General features: G+C 46.8%; 2 protein-coding genes across 2 annotated transcripts; both read left to right on the top strand.

The window, feature by feature from the left end:
* Positions 1–7297: 7297 nt before the first annotated feature.
* Positions 7298–8233, top strand: LOC142458256 (olfactory receptor 4D1). Its single transcript, XM_075559284.1, has one exon. It carries the CDS (start codon positions 7298–7300, stop codon positions 8231–8233), a length of 936 nt encoding a protein of 311 aa, XP_075415399.1.
* Positions 8234–14918: 6685 nt separating this feature from the next.
* Positions 14919–15854, top strand: LOC142458255 (olfactory receptor 4D2-like). Its single transcript, XM_075559283.1, has one exon. The coding sequence runs from the start codon at positions 14919–14921 to the stop codon at positions 15852–15854; it is 936 nt and encodes a 311-aa protein (XP_075415398.1).
* The last annotated feature ends 2243 nt before the right edge of the window (positions 15855–18097 follow it).

Raw genomic sequence — 18097 nt, 5'->3', positions numbered from 1 at the left:
CAACAATGAGGACGACGTAGAGATCCTGGGGGTGTTGGAGCAACAGCAATCTAGCTGAGAGGAGTTACTAAGAGGAAGAAGAAGGGTCAGGGTGATGGTGGGAAAGGAGGAAGATAAAAGGAAACAGAAGAAAGGTCTAGGAAGCAAAGCTATGGATAAAGGTATAAACATAGAGATATTAGCATATGTACATATATTTATATGGCAACACATAGAGGAAATGGACAGACTTTGGGCCTCTACTCAAGCCTTCCCTCAACGCAAGAACACTTTGTTTTAATAACTTGACATGCTATGATGCTCACTCTTTCAGCATGATTGTTGAAGACAAAATGGGTGCACAGCAGATGTGGTGAAGAAAGCTGATGTCTCCCAGCTATCAAAAGATATAGCACCTGGGGTCTTAAAGGCTTGAAGTTAATTAAGCAGCCATCTAGCAGAGAAGCAACAAGCCCACATGGAAGAAGCATGAGGTGTCAATGGGATCAGGTAACAGGCATCAGAAGACCCCCAAAGAAACAAACAAAAAACACATTGTTGAGAACAAAAGGGGTCGGAGCAAGACCCCCAACCCATCTGTAGACAATGCAACATCCCTTCACAGAAGAGTCACAAGGAAGGGATGAGTCAACCGGATGCAGTATAGCACCGATGAAATACACAATATTCTTCTGGTACCTTGAGGTTTCCTCACCCCCCACTATCGTGACCCCAACCCTGCCTTTCACTGTGGGCTAGGGCAGAGCATGTGCACAGGTACAGATAAGGGCTCACAACACATGGAATCCAGGTTAGATGAACCCCTCAGGAACAGAAATGGGAGTAACGATACCAGGACAGTAGGGGGGAGGTAGGGAAAACTCAGGGGAAGGGAGACCGGTCCGTGTAAGATATGAAACGAATAATACTTTGTAATTTATCAAGGGGTCACAAGGTGACGAGGAGGGGAGGGAGGGTAAAAAGAGGAGCTGATACCAAGGGCTCAAATAGAAAGTAATACTGAAAAAATAATGACGGCGACATGTGTACAAATATGCTTGAAAAAAATTGATGCATGCATGGTTCTAAGAGCTGTAAGAGCCCCCAATAAAATTATATATATATATATATATATATATATATATATAAAATTTGACTATATGGTAGGTGAATTGTATGTAAATGAAAAGGCTAAAAACGAGGCCTTTCAGAAGCAGGAAGAGGAGGATTTCATTACCAGCCAAGAGAGAGGAGCGGACCCTGTCCTGCACCCTGAGCCCCATGATCCCGACAGCTTTGACATCAGAGGTGTGGCAGCAGCTGAACCAGGAACCAGGACTGAGACAGAGCAGTCGACTTCACAGCCCACTGAGCAAGCAAAAGCTGAGTGCCTTCAGGCAGGAGGCTGGCGTGTGTAGTGAGGTGCCTCTGGGTACTTGCCTGGAGGAACTAAGTTTGCTGATCCCCTGAGGTAGAGTTGAGTGCTGTCAGGCTGAGGCTGCTGGCAGAGTAGTATGCTCTCTGGGCATTCTTTGGCAGCCCGCAGAGATATTTTCAATATTGCACAAGCACAGCACAGGCCAATGGGCCATGTGGCTTGGAGGTCAAAGGCCAGAGAGCAGCCTGCCTGCTGGCTCAGCTAAGCGTCTGACCTGCCTGAGTAATTGTATCCTGCGCATGTGTAACCTGATAACTTCCTTGATAAACCCAAGGATCCTGAGTAGGGCCGGTGAGTTCCGGATAACTAGTGAAATAAATCACTGAACCCAGCTGAGACGGAGGGAAAGCTGTGGGAGGGACAGTGGGTGTCAACATTGGCAGGGAGGTCAGAGGGCGGGGCATGTCTGACCTCAGCCTTATGGGAATCGGCCTTGTGTGATGCTGGTGTGGAGTTTGATTTCTCCTTCCCCCTTGGAAGAGGTGAGAGGTCAAGGTCATGTATGTCATGTCTTCTTTGCTCGCTGATGTTATCAGGAGGCACCGGTCCCTGGGAAAGGACATCATGCCTGGCAGAGTAGAGGTCATTGCTAAAGGGAAGACCCTCCATGAGCTGGACAGACACACGGTTGTAATGACAGCACGGAGTGTGAGGAGACTCAGGGCAGAGTCTTCTTCTGCGAAACACAGGGCCACTGTGCATGGGAACCAACTCCACAGCCCCCAAAAACAACAACAACTCTCTCTGGAGAGTCATTTGCCTTGCAAGCTCTTGGCCCTATGCATCTTGCTCCTATTATCAGTGCCTCGACGGTGTTTAACCCCAAGACATCCTCGCAACGATTATGTGCGTCTGATGCAATCCGCTCACAGACTTTTAATAACTCCCAGTGCTCCTCGGCAGCCTGGGCCCAGCTTTATTTCACGAATTACGCCGAAGTCCTGTCCCCTCAGGAAAGTCCCATCCCCGAAGGACAATCCCATATGTGGTCTTACTCTGAGAGAGGCCGAGAGAAGGACGGAGTTGCAGGAGGGCGGCCTCAATATGAAAGGTCCCAAGTTCCTGTCCCACCTCGCAGGTAGGTGATGCTCCTGGAAATCTCCGTCTTGTCTTGTCCATAGCAGGGATCGCTTCTCTTCCACCATCCGTGTCGCTTCCCCTCGAACTCTTCTCCTTGTAAACCAAGGCCGTGCTGAGCAGCACCAAGATGTTTGTCACCTCTTGCTTAATTTTTTTGGTCTCTAGTAGAAGACCCTTTTATTTTTATTTTTTTAACAATTTATTGGGGCTGATACAATTCTTTTCACAGTTCATACATATACATACATCAATTGTATAAAGCACATCCGTACAGTCTTTGCCCTAATCATTTTTTTCTCTTTTCTTCTTTTACATTTTATTAGGGACTCCAACAACTCTTACCACAATCCATACATATACATACATCAATTGTATAAAGCACATCCATACATTCCCCGCCCCAATCATTCTCAAGGCATTTGCTCTCCACTTAAGCCCCTTGCATCAGGTCCTCTTTTTTTCCCCCTCCCTCCCTCCCCTTTCCCCCCTCCCTCATATGCCCTTGGTAATTTATACCTCGTTATTTTGTCATATCTTGCCCTATTCGGGGTCTCCCTTCCCCCCTTCTCTGCTGTCCCTCTCCCAGGGAAGAGGTCACATGTGGCTCCTTGTAATCAGTTCCCCCTTTCCAACCCACTCACCCTCCACTCTCCCAGCATCATCCCTCACGCCCTTGGTCCTGAAGGTATCATCCACCCTGGATTCCCTGTACCTCCAACCCTCATATGCACCAGTGTACAGCCTCTGTCCTATCCAGCCCTGCAAGGTAGAATTCGGATCATGGTAGTTGGGGGGAGGAAGCATCCAGGATCTGGGGGAAAGCTGTGTTCTTCATCGATACTACCTCATACCCTAATTAACCCATCTCCTCTCCTAGGCCCCTCTATGAGGGGATCTCCAGTGGCCGACACTTGGGCCTTGGGTCTCCACTCTGCACTTCCCCCTTCATTTAATATAATATATATATATATATATACATATACACATATATACACATACATACACACACTTATATCTTTTTTTTTTTTTGCATGATGCCTTATACCTGGTCCCTTTGGCACCTTGTGATCGCACAGGCTGGTGTGCTTCTTCCATGTGGGCTTATTTGCTTCTGAGCGAGATGGCCGCTTGTTCACCGTCAAGCCTTTAAGACCCCAGACACTGTCTCTTTTGATAGCCGGGCACCATCAGCTTTAGAAGACCCTTTTCAAATGAAAAAAAAAATCGATTTGTAGTCAAGATGTGTGTGACAACCTATTTGCTATTTCAACGTTCTTCACGTGTCCATTTTAGTGACACTGTGTGCGCTCATGTTGTGCAAGTATCATTCTTACGCAATCCCACATAGCTTCATCGCCCTGAGACAGAAACTCCGCGTCCCCTCCGCCACGAGTCCCCTTCTCCCTCCTCCCCCTGTCCCTGGTAACCACGCATAAACTTAGGCCTGAGCTCTCGTGCCTATTCTAGACATTTCATACAAACAGAATCATAACGTATATGTCCTTTTGTGACTGGCGTATTTCCCTCAGCTATGTCCGTATATAAAATAGAAATATTTGGAAAGATGAAAGAATCCATCAAGCAGAGGTGAATCGCTATGAACAGTGTTAGCATTTAGCTACTAGAGCCCTTTCACCTTCTTCCTTTGAGTTTTATAATATATTTTAACAAAATGCTTTGTAAATTCCCTATTTAAAACAAAATCACTTCATGATACAGTAAAATTCTATAAGCTAAAACAAGTTTTAAGAGACACACCTTAGTTACTTAGTGACCTGTCACATAGAGGTACCATATTTTATTAAACCATTTTTTAAGGTTTTACATTTTTGTTGTTTCTGATTTATTAATATTATAACATTTAAGGATGTGGTGAGCCTCCTTAAACACGTTTTTAAAATAATTTGATTGTTTCCTTAAGACAAATTCAATAGAGAGGAATTAGTGGGATAGAGACTATAAATTATCTATGGGTCTGGTACATATTTTGAAATCATCTTCCAAAAAGCATACACCACCAGTGATATAGCCATTTCCTCAAAGTCTTCATAATGTTCAGCATTGTACGTGCAAAAAGGCTTTGTCAACGAGGGACTTTAAAAACACGAATGGACCCTATTGCTGTAGTGTTAGCTTACTGGATGGCTGCTCTGAATGGCTGTTCCACCGGTAATCAGAGGCCATGAACATTTTTCAAAGAGAAGTTTTGAAGCGTCAACTTGTCTTACATTTGGCAGCATTTTCCTCCATCACCGGGGCTTGCTCTCCGGTCACGTGTCTTTAGTTGCAAGAGGCGCGCAGAGAAGGGGGCAGGGCCGTTTACACCACAGAGGCCAGTTTCTAGCACCAGCTAAGAGGGTGACGTGGTACCTGGAACAGGTGTGATGAGGGTATGCTCTTCCTTTGGTTAACACTCTACCTGGTATATTAGAACTAGATCTTATATACAGCGAAGCCGCGTTTCTAGAGGATACGCTTCCCTCACACGTCCTTTTGCTTTCAAATTCTTTCCTCCCATCAGCCTGGATGGATGATTTATTCAAGCCAAATATTCGAACAGCACAGAAAACAAATGACAAAGCTAGAGTGTGTCTGAAGCTGGTAATCTCTCCTTTAATCTTGGAAATTTTTGTACATCCTCAAAGTAGAGAGATTATAATAAACCCTGGTGAACCCATCTCACACAGCTTACCAACTCTTTGCCTAGTTTGCTTCATCTACTCTCTTTTTAGAATGAAGTCACAGCTAAGATAGGAGGTCCTTGCTCCCACCTGCAGCCCCTTCGGGGCGCGTCTCTATGAAAGCAGGAAAGGTGTAAGGTGGTGGCCGTCTTAATAGAGATAAGGGCCATGAGACAAAATAATAAAGCTATGAGGTTGGCATTTTAGGAATTAGTGATCAGGTGGGAGAGTTGGGTTCAGGCATCCAAGGCTCTTTCAGAGAGGCCAAAGCCTGCTGTTTAAAGTACACCAATCAGACCTGGCCACCATGTGGTGGACAAAGCACGTAAAGTCAGCGTCTGCCAGGGTTGCACCCAGAAGTTGCTCCCCTCTTGCCTGGACTCGGGCTTCCTGCTCTGGTGGGTGAGGACGGGTCCATTCCACCCTTGCTTGCTCACTGCATTTCCCGCCACAGAGCAGCAACTGGAGGGGTTCTCCTTTGCCCACGGAGATAGTTCTCAAATGGTCCAGTGTCGGGGTGGTTCAGTGCCACCACAGAACAAAGGATGCCTCTCCACGAAGCATCCTTTTGCACTCAGATATTTGAGAATCTGAGCTTGGTCTCAAGGTAAACAGGCAGTGGTTTGAGGCCTGTAATCCCTTATACATTCTTTTAGAGATAACTGAGCTTTATCTCTGTCTATGGAAGTTGCGACAGAACTTCTGATATACATTCAGTTTGGTTCCCTTGAAGGAAAGAAAAAAAAAAAAAGAACACCGAGCTTCTGTTAAAAGTGATGGAAAATTTTGCTGGCCACCCTGCATGCTGGATGCAAACAATGTCACGGAATGGTCCATGAGAGGGATGCTGAAACGGCCATGTCTCGTTAGCATGTGTTTCTCACACACGCGTAGAGGCCTGCAGTGTCCTACCGCCATCCCTCTGTCCGTCCGTCAGGCGTAGCTCTCTGCGAGGTGGAGCCCCAGGGCGAATGTCCCTGAACTGTAGAGAAAACGACCCAGGACAAGTGTAACTCCATAGGATTGGTTCTCGCACCAAAGAACTCAGTTTATTTTTCAAGTGGGTGTCTTCTAGAACTTTCGTTTATGGAGCAAAGGGAGAAAACATGTTCTCCCCATCTTCTATTTTCTATGTTTTACAAACCCAATAGGTAGCGCACCAACGTCCTTTCAAAGGTCATCAGAAGGGGCGCCAGCGGCTCAGCGGTTGACACGCTTGGCTGCTAATCCAAAGCTCAGCGGCGGGAACTCACCAGCCGTTCCACGGGAGAAAACCGTGGCAGTCTGCTTTCCAAGAGATGGACACCTTTGGAAACCCCGCGGGACAGCTCGACGACTCAGCATCCCCCTCTTCCCCCCCCCCCCCCCCCCCCCGCCACTGAGTTTTCTTTCCAAAGACCATCAAGGAACATGTGTGTCTGAGTGACAGAACACCTGCGGCACGTGCTTGTCGGGAAGCAGGAGTCTCAGGGCATTCTGCACTTACCCTGGTGGCTTCGTTGTCCCTGTGGGCGACCTCATGACAACACATTCCACGTGAGAGGAGTGCACACTGGAAAACAGACGTGCTGACCAGCCCAGCTTTGCAACGGCCAAGATCACCTGCCGTTTTTCTCCAGTTTTCCTTCCAAATGGAAACAAGCCTTTCTTCTTATGGCTTCCCTCCGCAGTGAACCATCTGCAGGCCCTCACACCGTCACCGCAAGGAAGGACCTGTTTGTTTATCTGAAACCATGAGTCTCTCCCAAAGACGAAGGGTGCTCCAGAGACACAGGCACGTGAGAGCCTGTTTATTCATTTACGGCTTCACTTAACGAAATGTGTGGCGTGCTGGGACTCACAAGACTATGTACGACACACAGATAAATACGCACACACGGCAGGGATCCAACATGGAATCCGTGGGCAAGGACCAAAGTTCCAAAGGGGGGAAGACGACAGAGGATGGATGTCGATAGAGAGACCAGGAGCCGTGAAGACGAACACTTTCCTCAGCTCCGTCTTGGAAGTTACTCATCAATGACTTTAGTTAGCTAAAGCCTGATCCTTACAGGGAAAATTATTTGCTTTAATTGTTTCTGTTTTGCATGGTTTCTCTCTAGACATATGGGCGAAGCCCATGGAACCAAAGAACCTCACCCGAGTGTCCAAGTTTGTCCTTCTAGGGTTCTCCCAAACACAGGAGCTCCAGAAATTCCTGTTTCTGGTGTTTCTGTTTGTCTACGTCACCACTGTCGTGGGAAACCTCCTCATCATGGTCACAGTGACTTTTGACTCCCGACTCCACACACCCATGTATTTTCTGCTCCGAAACCTGGCTGTCATAGACCTCTGCTACTCCACCGTCACCTCCCCAAAGATGCTGGTTGACTTCTTTCGTGAACCCAAAACCATCTCCTACCAGGGCTGCATGGCTCAGATCTTTTTCTTCCACCTCTTGGGAGGTGGGACTGTCTTCTTCCTCTCAGTGATGGCCTACGACCGATACATAGCCATCTCCCGCCCCCTTCACTATGTCGCCATCATGAACACTCAGCTCTGCGTGGGGCTGGTGGTGGCTGCTTGGGTGGGAGGTTTCCTTCATTCCATTGTCCAACTGGCTCTTTTGCTCCCACTCCCATTCTGTGGCCCCAACGTGCTGGATAACTTCTATTGTGACATCCCACAAGTCCTGGGACTAGCCTGCACTGACACACCGCTCCTGGAGTTGCTTATGATTTCCAGCAGTGGGATGCTGGTCCTCATTTGGTCCATTCTCCTTCTGATTTCTTATACCATCATCCTGGTGATGCTGAGGGCGCACTCGGGGCAAGCAAGGAGGAAGGCAGCGTCCACCTGCACCACCCACATCACTGTGGTGTCCATGATTTTTATTCCCTGTATCTACATCTATGCTCGGCCTTTCACTCCCTTCCCCATGGACAAAGCCGTGTCCATCAGCCGCACGGTCATGACCCCCATGCTCAACCCCATGATCTACACCCTGAGGAACCAGGAGATGCAGACAGCCCTGAAGAGATTAGGCCGACACGTGGTGATTTGTAAAAGGGAGTGAACTTTAAATAGACGGAATTTGAGTGACACGTCTCTCTGAACTTTTGTTTTTCCATCTGGAAAAAAAAAGGAGGTAAGTCCATAGAGAAAATGAGCATGCACATAAAATGACTATGTATTGAGAACCTTACTTCTGTGTCAGGCACGTTCACACTTTTATCTCGTGACTCATCGGGCCATGCACAATATTGATCCAAAGCGAAGATCTTGATATTCTAGAACTGTTTTTTCCCTTTCTTACCCCCTTCCCTCCCAACAACCTTTCCACCCCAAAAATAAAATCACAAAACTGACGACGGATGCGTTATTATTTCAATCTAGCGACTCAGAAAGAAGTGACTTGCTCCACGGTGGACAGCAGGTGCATGGTAGAAACGGGCTCCTTTGCCTCCAACTTTAGAAAGGAGGTGTGGACGGGACTGGAAACTTAGGGGCTTCCACACCTGCAAGGGGAGAGTTAAGACCATCCCTGTGCTGGGGTGGATAAATGGTCACTGTTGAATCTCAGTTCCCGGACAGTCATCCTTACCCTGCTTCTCATGTCATTCCCCACCGTGATGCTTGGGATGAGAAACCACTTCACGCATCGTCCGGGCATTTCTCTCAGTGGAGCGTGCCCTTTGGACTTGCATGTTGTCGGCTAAATGCTCCTTGCGCCTTCGTCACATGATACAGTCTTCTGCACACGGTCTTCACATCCTTTGGATGCTAAGGCTAACGGCATAGCTTGCTTGGAGAACTGAGGTTCAAGATCTCAGGGCCGTGTCTGTTAGTGCTTCAGACTGAGTTCAGTCTCAAGTCTCGTGTGTGTTTTTGCCTTTTTCTTTCTTTGACGTCCCACCCGGGAGTGTGGGACCCTTGAGAGGAGCGGCTGTGCCTGATGGCTCTTCAAGTCTTCCTCTGAACTTTGCTGGACCCAGAGAGACAGCTCTACCTTCCCCACGTCGCACTCTTCTCCTGTCAAGCTCAGACTTGCTCTTTAGCTCACATCTATTTCTGGATGTTTACGTCCTGAGCGTCTTGGAGTGCGCATTGCTTTATAAAAGCTTCGGGCAGTGTGTTGCATCGGCCAGGGGTAGGAAGCTATTCCAGAAACTTTTTGTTCCACTTTCCTATCCACCATACCTCCCAGCAACCCGTTCCACGTCCATATTCCAAGTCGGAAGTTCTGGTTTCTCTCTAAGCCACCATGACAACTGGGAACTTTCACTTCCTTTCTTCTACTTCCCGGTATCCATTTTTACCTATTTCTCCCTATTCACAATGTGTTTTTAGAGTTAAGGGCATGGAGAATGGACATAGTGTCTTACTTAATCTGCTTTTTTTACCCTCTGCCATATTAAACTTCTTAAAAAACTGATGATAGTTTTCACATCCTCCAATTAGGTCTTCTCTATTCCTCCAATTGCTTAACACGTGACCCAGTTTCCTGATTCCACTACCCTGATCATCTCTTTTGTGTTTGCTCTCATATGACTATATCCCTCTTACAGGTGATGTTCCCCACCCGACTCCTTCCACGTCGCGGGTATGACTCTTTAGAAAACAATGATTATGTATCATCTTTGATATATGTATTAATAAAAATGTGTTTGGCTGCAAATAGCAAAATAACTAATCACAGTAATGCAGAGATTATTGTCTTCCTTAAAAATAATACAAGAGGATAATTCCAGGGCTGGTTCCTTCAGGAACTCAATACTTCTAGCTTCTGGCACGGCTGTCCTGAGAGTCATGGTCCTTCTCCTCATGATGACAACAGGGCTGCCAAAGCTTCAGGCATCATATCTTCAGAGTCATTTACTCGGCGAGGAAGAAGAGGAGAGGCTCTCCTATACGGCTCTCCAGAACATAATAAGAAACACACACACAAAGTGAAGGAAAACCTTGAAGGTGATCGATTGACAACGTGGCTGAGGAACTACGGGCTCAAGTATAACTGACCTTATTATGAATTTGGCACAAGACCAGGGAACATTTTGTTCTGTTGTGCACGGGTTGCTTCAAGCCGGAATGAACCTAACACCAGGCTTGCTCCGAGAAGCATTTCCGAAGACTTCCGTGACTCCCTCGCCAAACCGGATCATGTGTGAGAACAGAGAGGTGAATGGCAGGGTTTTTCAGTCCAGAGAGAATGGAGTGGGAATTTCAGTTAACAGGGTTGGCCTCATAGATAGAAGCCCCCTAGCAGCAGAGAAAGATAAGATTGGCCTGAGTAAAAATTCTTGTCAATGAGCAAAGTTTTTCATATACCCAGGTCATAAAATCCGCTGCTTAGAGCAGGCAGGCGGGGACTAGATAGAAGTTAAATGAACTCAGCGAAGGCCAAGGTCAACTGGAGAGAACATGTCCTGACCTCAGAGGAAGGCCAGCTCTTAGTCTCCTCCCCCACTCCAGTGCAGAATGCCGATGTGAAAGTCCTTATGAAAACAAAAAGAGAATTTTATTTTTCTATACTGACAATACCATGACTTAGATAAGGAAATTCTGAAAAACACCAAAGGGGAGGGGGGGGAAATCAAGCCTCGTGTTGCAGCTGTGAAGGATTCTATGGGGAAAATACTGAAGGACGCAGGATGTGTTAGAAGATGAAACGGATATCCAGAACCCCTGTGTACCCAACACACTTCACTGACATCCCTACCCCAGGGAGGCTGTTTCTGAGAACATGGTGGCCAGGGCAGGACACAGCCGGAGGGGCTTTTGTCGTGGAGACAGCAGTAGCTGGCTCGTGAACGGCATGGCGGTGGGGTCGGTCACACGTGCTGCCCTGCCACTTCCTTCCATTGTCGGAGTACAGCTGACTGGGGATGCCTTTCCAAGCCTCTCTGTATGGCTCTTCCACCGCATCCATGACCCGCAATCTATGTGCCCAAATCCGAATATGGGACATTCAGAGAGCTCTTTTTTTGTTTCTATTACAATGTTTTCAAGTACTTCTCTCTACAGTCACCTAGCCTGGCTGGTAATAATAGTGTTTCTGTAGGATTATTTTATGGATTGAATTATATCCCCCAATATGTGTAGGAAGCCAACCCTGAAACCTGTGCTTATTATCCCACCGGGGACTGGGTTTTCTATGCTATGCTAACAAGACAGTTAATGAGACTGGGATAGGGTCAGTCTTAAATCGATCCCGTCTACGATATAGAAGAGAGGACACAGTGAGTAAGCAGAGAATGACAGGAGAGATGCCAGGTCACATGGAAATCATCCAGGAGCAGAAATTCAAAGAGACAAGGACCTTTCTCCAGAGCCAGTCGAGATAGAAAGTCTGTCCTTAAAGCCAGCACCCGGAAACCAATCACACGGAACATATAATTTTCCTTAAGTCAAAACAAATAAACAAAGAATTAGCTGACATTCAACGGCTCCAGGAGATATTACATGATGAAGAACCAACAGTACTCATGAAGAAGTCCAAGCTGCCCTGAGAGCCATTGATGACTAACAAAGCTCACCATTGTTGGGTTGATTTGGACTCAGAATTGACCCTAAAGTATAAAGCAGAACTGCACCATAGGGTTTCCAAAATGATAAAAAAAAATTTTCAAAACTGTGACTCTGTATCGACTTGGGCAGAGTGGCTGATGAGTGTGAACTGCGACATTAGCAGTGCAGTGTTTAACCCGCATGAGAAACACGACTCCAGGAATTGATGAAACACTAATTGAGATATTTCAACCGATGCATACCAGTCTGGAAGCGCTCACTTTTCTACACCCCAAATCTGATAGATACTCGGATGATTGCTAATCCCACAGCCCCCAGATCTCCAAACCCTGCAGTGTCCTTGGTGCTTTGGGCTCCCAACGCCAACCTCTCAGAAGATATGCTTTTGAGACATTTAGAAACTTTTTAAACAACTCCCATTCCTCCTGGCTCCCAGTGGGAATCAGCCCAGCTCTGCTTCTTGAGCCCAGTCCAATAGCCTCTCCCTGTGGAGAGTCCCTTTCTCCAGGGTCCCACCCAGGAGAGGGCACTGAGGTTTGGGCAGGGGCTGGAAGGCTGCCGAGCTGAGGAGAAAGGAGCTCCCAAAAGACACAAGACTTGAAGTCTTTCTCATCGGGGCTACAGGAAGGTGAGAGACCCGGGGCCTCCTCATCTGCAGAGCGGCCCCCTGTCAGAAGGACCGCGCAACATCTGCTGGAGCTTGGGAGAAATACAAGATGGACTAGACTTGCTGGTAGTCGGCTGACTGTGAGGAGAACGTCAGGGAGTCCTAGCCGGGGGAATGTGGTGTTGAAAGCAGCTGCTTCACGGGGCATGTAACAGGCAGCTTTATACCATAGACACAGAACTTGCCTTAGGATTTGGAGGCAAAGGAGAAGCAAACTCCTTCCAGAATTCTCCACTGCGCAAAGGTAACATAATTATCTACTTCATACATTAAATTAGCAAACGTGTTTTTGAGCAATTGCTAAATCCAAGTTAGGACCCTCGGTTCTTCTCCTAAAGTATTGGGTGGCGGGCATATTGCTTAAAAAGGGAGGGAGACTACATTGTGTTGCCTCAGAGAACACGCTGAGGGAGACTGCCCCAGAGTCCCCAAACTACAGCCCGCGGGCCACATGTGGCCCGCCCAGGACATTTATCCAGGCCGCCGGGTGTTTTTGCCCCATTTTGTTTTTACTTCAAAATAAGATAAATGATAGCCTACCGGACACCCCTTACTGATGGCTTGTAGGGAGGAGATGAACCAGGCAGAGTGCAGGGTAGCAACGATGAAACATAACTTTCCTCTAGTCCTTAAATGATCCCCGCCCCCCACCATCATGATCCCAATTCTACCTTACAAATCTGGCCAGACCAGAGGATGTACATAGGTACAGAGAGCAACTGGAAACCCAGGAAACCCAGGACAGATGACTCCTCCGGGACCAGTGGTGAGAGTGGCGATGCCTGGAGGGTGGAGAGAATGTGGGGTAGAAAGGGGGACCTGATTATAAGAATCTACATATAGCCTCTTCCCTGGGGGAGGGATAGCAGAGAAGAAGGTGGGGGGAGATGTCCGACAGTATAATATATGACAAAATAATAATTTATGAATGATGAAGGGTTCATGAGGTAGGGGGAGTGGGGAGGGAGGGGGAAAATGAGCAGCAGATATTAAGGGGTCAAGTAGAAGGCATGTGTTTTGAGAATGATGATGGCAACAAATGTACATATGTTCTTGACACAATGGATGGATGTATGGATTGTGATAAGAATTGTATGAGCACCCAATAAAATGAGTTTTAAAAAAGGTATGTGCAGTGTGCATAGGAATTTGCTCATAGTTTTTGTTTTTTTTAACTATAGTCCGGCCCTCCAACGGGTCTGAGGGACAGTGAATTGCTCCCCTGTTTAAAAAGTTTGAGGATCCCTGCTCTACCCTGTTTGTATCCACAAAGTATTTGATTTGGCTCCAAAGGAGCCTTAAACATCAGGCACTAGAAGACGCTAAGCAGGGAAGACACCTGCTTGGGTCTGAATTTAGAAAAGTCTCCTAGGCAACAGGATGGAACCGACTGGAGAGGAAGCAAATGGAAGCAGACTGCTAGAGCGGAAGGGTATCTATTCAATAACCAAGTGAATGGCCCAGATGAGAAAGGCGAAGAGTTTAAGGCAGGGCAGGGGGTGGGAGGCAATTTGTCCCCTTGCCCAGTCATGAGTATGTCTCTCCCTCCATCTCCTCTGCCATCCGTAGTTCCGTCCTCTCCTCCCACTTTTCGTCCCCCACGCCTTCACTTGCTCTATGCCTCTTTCTGCCTTCCTATAAATCACCTCCATCCACTTCCTTTCATGATCTCCCTTTCTCTTCTTCCCTCGGAACATTGCCTAAAGTGGCTAGCCCTTTCAGAGAAACTCCCAGAATCCAACCTCCATCATCCCTTTCTTAATCGACTGAATCCTCTTCCCTCTCGCCTTAACAAACCTACCACACGCACCCTGACTTCATCCAGTAAGGAGACCCCTATGTTGGAGAGGCCAACTGGAAGGCTCGGTGTCCAGTGTTGTCCAGAGGCTCATTTACACGGCCTTGCCCACCCTATAATAGTCACGTCCCTAGAAACCCACACCTTGGACTTATGGAGTACGAGGGTGTGCACTGTGCAATTGTAAATCCAGACCTCGGCCATTTCAGAGTTTGAATTGTGTGGAGAAAAACACAACCATCGAATCAGGCAAAGTTCATCAACATTACAATTGCTGTTTGGAAAATTATTTGGTACAACATTTATTGGAAATTTGAAGAAAAAGATGTGTTTAGATTAGGAGACTTCAGAGGGATGAGCTAAAAACCGTTGTATATTTCACTCTCTTCTAGCCTCGCTCCATAAAGAAAGCCATGGTATGTCCACCTTATGGATGTTGACGCCGAGACCCCGAGGGATTACGTATTTACTCAAGGCCAACTAGCTGGAAGTGGAAGACCCTGTCTGAGTCCAGATCTATTGTCTGGACTCCAGCATCTTCCCACTACCTTACACGGACTTCATAGGATTGGTGGAGGATTCTGGATTCTTAGGATTCTGGGTGACTGGCTTGTAAACTGCCTAGAGGAGGGTCCTTAATTCGTCCCTAGCATTGAGATCTGTCCATGAGGACGCACATGGACAGGGTCTATACACTGAAAGGGCAAGTAGGGACTTCGTGCCGCTATGAGTGTGGCTTGTTTTCTGTAGATGGATGGGGAACATAGCATGGATCCAGAGAACCTCACGTGCGTCTCAGAATTTGTCTTCCTGGGTCTCTCCCAGACTCAGGAGCTCCAGCATTTTCTGTTTCTGGTGTTCCTGTTTGTCTACACCACAACTGTCGTGGGAAACCTCCTCATCGTGGTCACCGTGACCTCTGACACCCGGCTCCACACACCCATGTACTTCCTGCTCCGAAACCTGGCTATCTTAGACCTCAGCTTCTCCTCAGTCACTGCCCCCAAGATGCTGGTCGACCTCCTTTCTGAGAGCAAGACCATCTCCTACCAGGGCTGCATGGCTCAGCTCTTCTTCTTCCACTTCCTGGGAGGTGCTATGGTCTTCTTCCTCTCGGTGATGGCCTATGACCGCCTCGTTGCCATCTCCCGGCCTCTCCACTATGTCACCATCATGAACACTAAGCTCTGTGTGGGGCTGGTGGTGACCGCCTGGATTGTAGGCTTCGTTCATTCCATCTCCCAGCTTGTGCTGATGCTCCCACTTCCGTTCTGTGGTCCCAATGTGCTGGATAACTTCTACTGTGATGTCCCTCAAGTACTGAGACTCGCCTGCACGGACACGTCTGTCTTGGAGTTCCTCATGATCTCCAACAGTGGGGTGCTGGATGCCATCTGGTTCTTTCTCCTCCTGATCTCCTACTTGATCATCCTGGTGATGCTGAGGTCCCACTCAGGGGAGGCAAGGAGGAAGGCAGCCTCCACCTGCACCACCCATATCATTGTGGTGTCTATGATCTTCATCCCAAGTATTTACCTCTATGCACGTCCCTTCACCCCATTTTCCATGGACAAGGCCGTGTCCATCAGCCACACGGTCATGACCCCCATGCTCAACCCCATGATCTACACCCTGAGGAACCAAGAGATGCAGGGAGCAGTGAAGAGATTAGGGAAGCGCTGGCTGGTTTGTAAAAAGGAATGACAATGGGTGTGTTACTTTTCATTGGCTTTACTTTGCTATGTGGAAAGCGGAGGAAATGACTGTCCTCCCTCTTCATAGCTTTAGTATTGTGAACCTGCTTAGAGGTCTGAAGGCATTTTGGGCAAGATTTCCAGTGAAGTTTGAACACTACCATGATAATAATGTGGAAATGGAAAACATTTTGTTATATAAATACTTATCACAACAAGCAAAACCACCACCCTTGGGAATAAATGTTCACATGACCCCGGAAGCTACCCCTCTGCCTCCTCTTCCACCCTGAGGTCGTTCTCACGGGATCTGGTGAGTGCTCCATTGTCCATTGGGTAGGGTACAGGGTCTTCTGTCCATTTGTAAGTTGTTGCCGCTGCTCTTCGGTGTTAATTTTAATGTGTTTAGCTTTATCAATCTTTTATTTTATTAAAAATACATTTTGGTTGCTTGCTTCGGTGGCACATATATTAAAAAACTCATTTTGGAGTTTCATTTTTATAAAATGATTTCTTACAGAGGAGGAAGCTATTCTTCTACATCGTTCATTTATTGGAGACTTCATTTGGAAACAATATCAAACTTACAGAAAGATTTAGTAATTTATCTAAAAACATCCCCCCCCCAGGAGTGTTTGCGAGTAACTTGTCAAGCTGATGTTTTACCATTCTGTAATACTTCAGTGCGTGTGGACTATACTTTCCTATGTGTCTGCCGTATCATTGTCAAAATCAATATAATAGCAATCAATATCTTATTACCATAAAGTCCTCAGACCCCATTCAGGTTTTGCCAAATGTCTCAGTGTTTTATAGAAAGATGACATAGCTTTGAATCACATGTTCTGTTTAGTCTTTATGTCCTTTTAGATGGGCCTGGAAGAGCTTCTCCTTGACGTTGGTAACCTTGGCACTTTCAAAGACGAAGGCTGAGTATTTCATAGAATGTCCCTCAATTTGAGTTTGGCTGACGTTTTCGGATGTTACATTTGTTATATCTTTTCAGGAGTGTCACAGAAGCCAGGCTGTGTTCTCCCGGTTGCATCCTCCGTGGTGTGCATAATTTGCTGTGCTTCATTATGATGTTGCTTACTTCGATGCTCTACCGCAGTGGTCATTAATAAATGCTTGAGGAGGAGGTACTTTAAAACTGTCAATATCTGGTACCTTACCAAATGGTCACTGTATCCCTTTATTTATTTCTATCTATATAGACTTAGATTTTCCTCTTTTGTTTATTGAGTTATAAACCATTATGATCATTATTCATTTTGATACTCAATATTTAAATTTTGCCACTGGAGTATCCTCAAACTGGCGTCAAGCTTCTCTTCACTCCTTAAGTACGTTGTCACTTTCTGCCATAAGATGATGTCCAGGTTTATCTTGTACATACCCCTCTAAATAGCCCTGGTTCTTTTGAGTGCACTGTGCTCCCTAGAAGCCACCATCTTGGTACTGGGTGTGTCAAAAGCTGCTACTTGTGGTGTGCACACTGCCACAGAGCATACGTACACATACAAGATACTTTAAGAGCAATATTTTTTGATGATCTGCATAAGCATTGAACAGCCCGTGTGTACACTGGCTGGGTCACTTATTCGTAGACTTTAAAACACACGGTGTGATGTGAAACATCTCCACTGGAGCGGTGCGCCTCCCCAGTAAATTGTGTGCCACGGGAAAGAGGGCCTCTCGTGGTTTGTGCATACGGTTCATCATGTTTCGTTAAGACTGTAAGCCCTGGCCAACACCAGGGGCCCATACGAAGCACCAGCAGTGCTACTGGAGGGCTTCCTGGAAGCAGAGAGAAGTCGTGACAGGACAATAAGCAATTGAGTTGCTTGACATGATGGAGATCTGAAGCTGAGCTTGTTGGCCACTTCAAGGTAAGTGAACCCAGCATAGGGACCATGGTAAGCAGGAAAAGATTTAGGAAGCCGTCCCTGCAGCTATGTAGCAGGTGCAAAAACCTTGCGCATTTTGTGAAACAGCTTTTGATCTCCTATCAGAAATGCAACTTTTATGTAGTCGAGGTAGATCATACATATAACTACAAAGTAGGTTTTAGTGGACTGTTGGTGTCAATGGTGAGGCTTCTGGTCAACAATAAGCCATGAGTAGTTAAGTTTGGGGGGATTTGAAAGTTATACTCAGAGTTTGGACTGCACCAGTCGGAGGAAGAATCTTCCTAACCCTACACTGTTCAAGGGGCAACTGTCTGGTCACACATGCATGGGTTTACACAAGAAG

This window comes from Tenrec ecaudatus, chromosome 10 (assembly GCF_050624435.1).
Source record: "Tenrec ecaudatus isolate mTenEca1 chromosome 10, mTenEca1.hap1, whole genome shotgun sequence".
In the NCBI taxonomy this organism is placed as follows: domain Eukaryota; kingdom Metazoa; phylum Chordata; class Mammalia; order Afrosoricida; family Tenrecidae; genus Tenrec; species Tenrec ecaudatus.
This window is presented reverse-complemented; position numbering and strand designations above follow the sequence as displayed.

Coding starts and splice junctions, on each gene's coding strand:
- LOC142458256 (XM_075559284.1), top strand. CDS start 7,298: ATGGAACCAAAGAACCTCACCCGAGTGTCCAAGTTTGTCCTTCTAGGG.
- LOC142458255 (XM_075559283.1), top strand. CDS start 14,919: ATGGATCCAGAGAACCTCACGTGCGTCTCAGAATTTGTCTTCCTGGGT.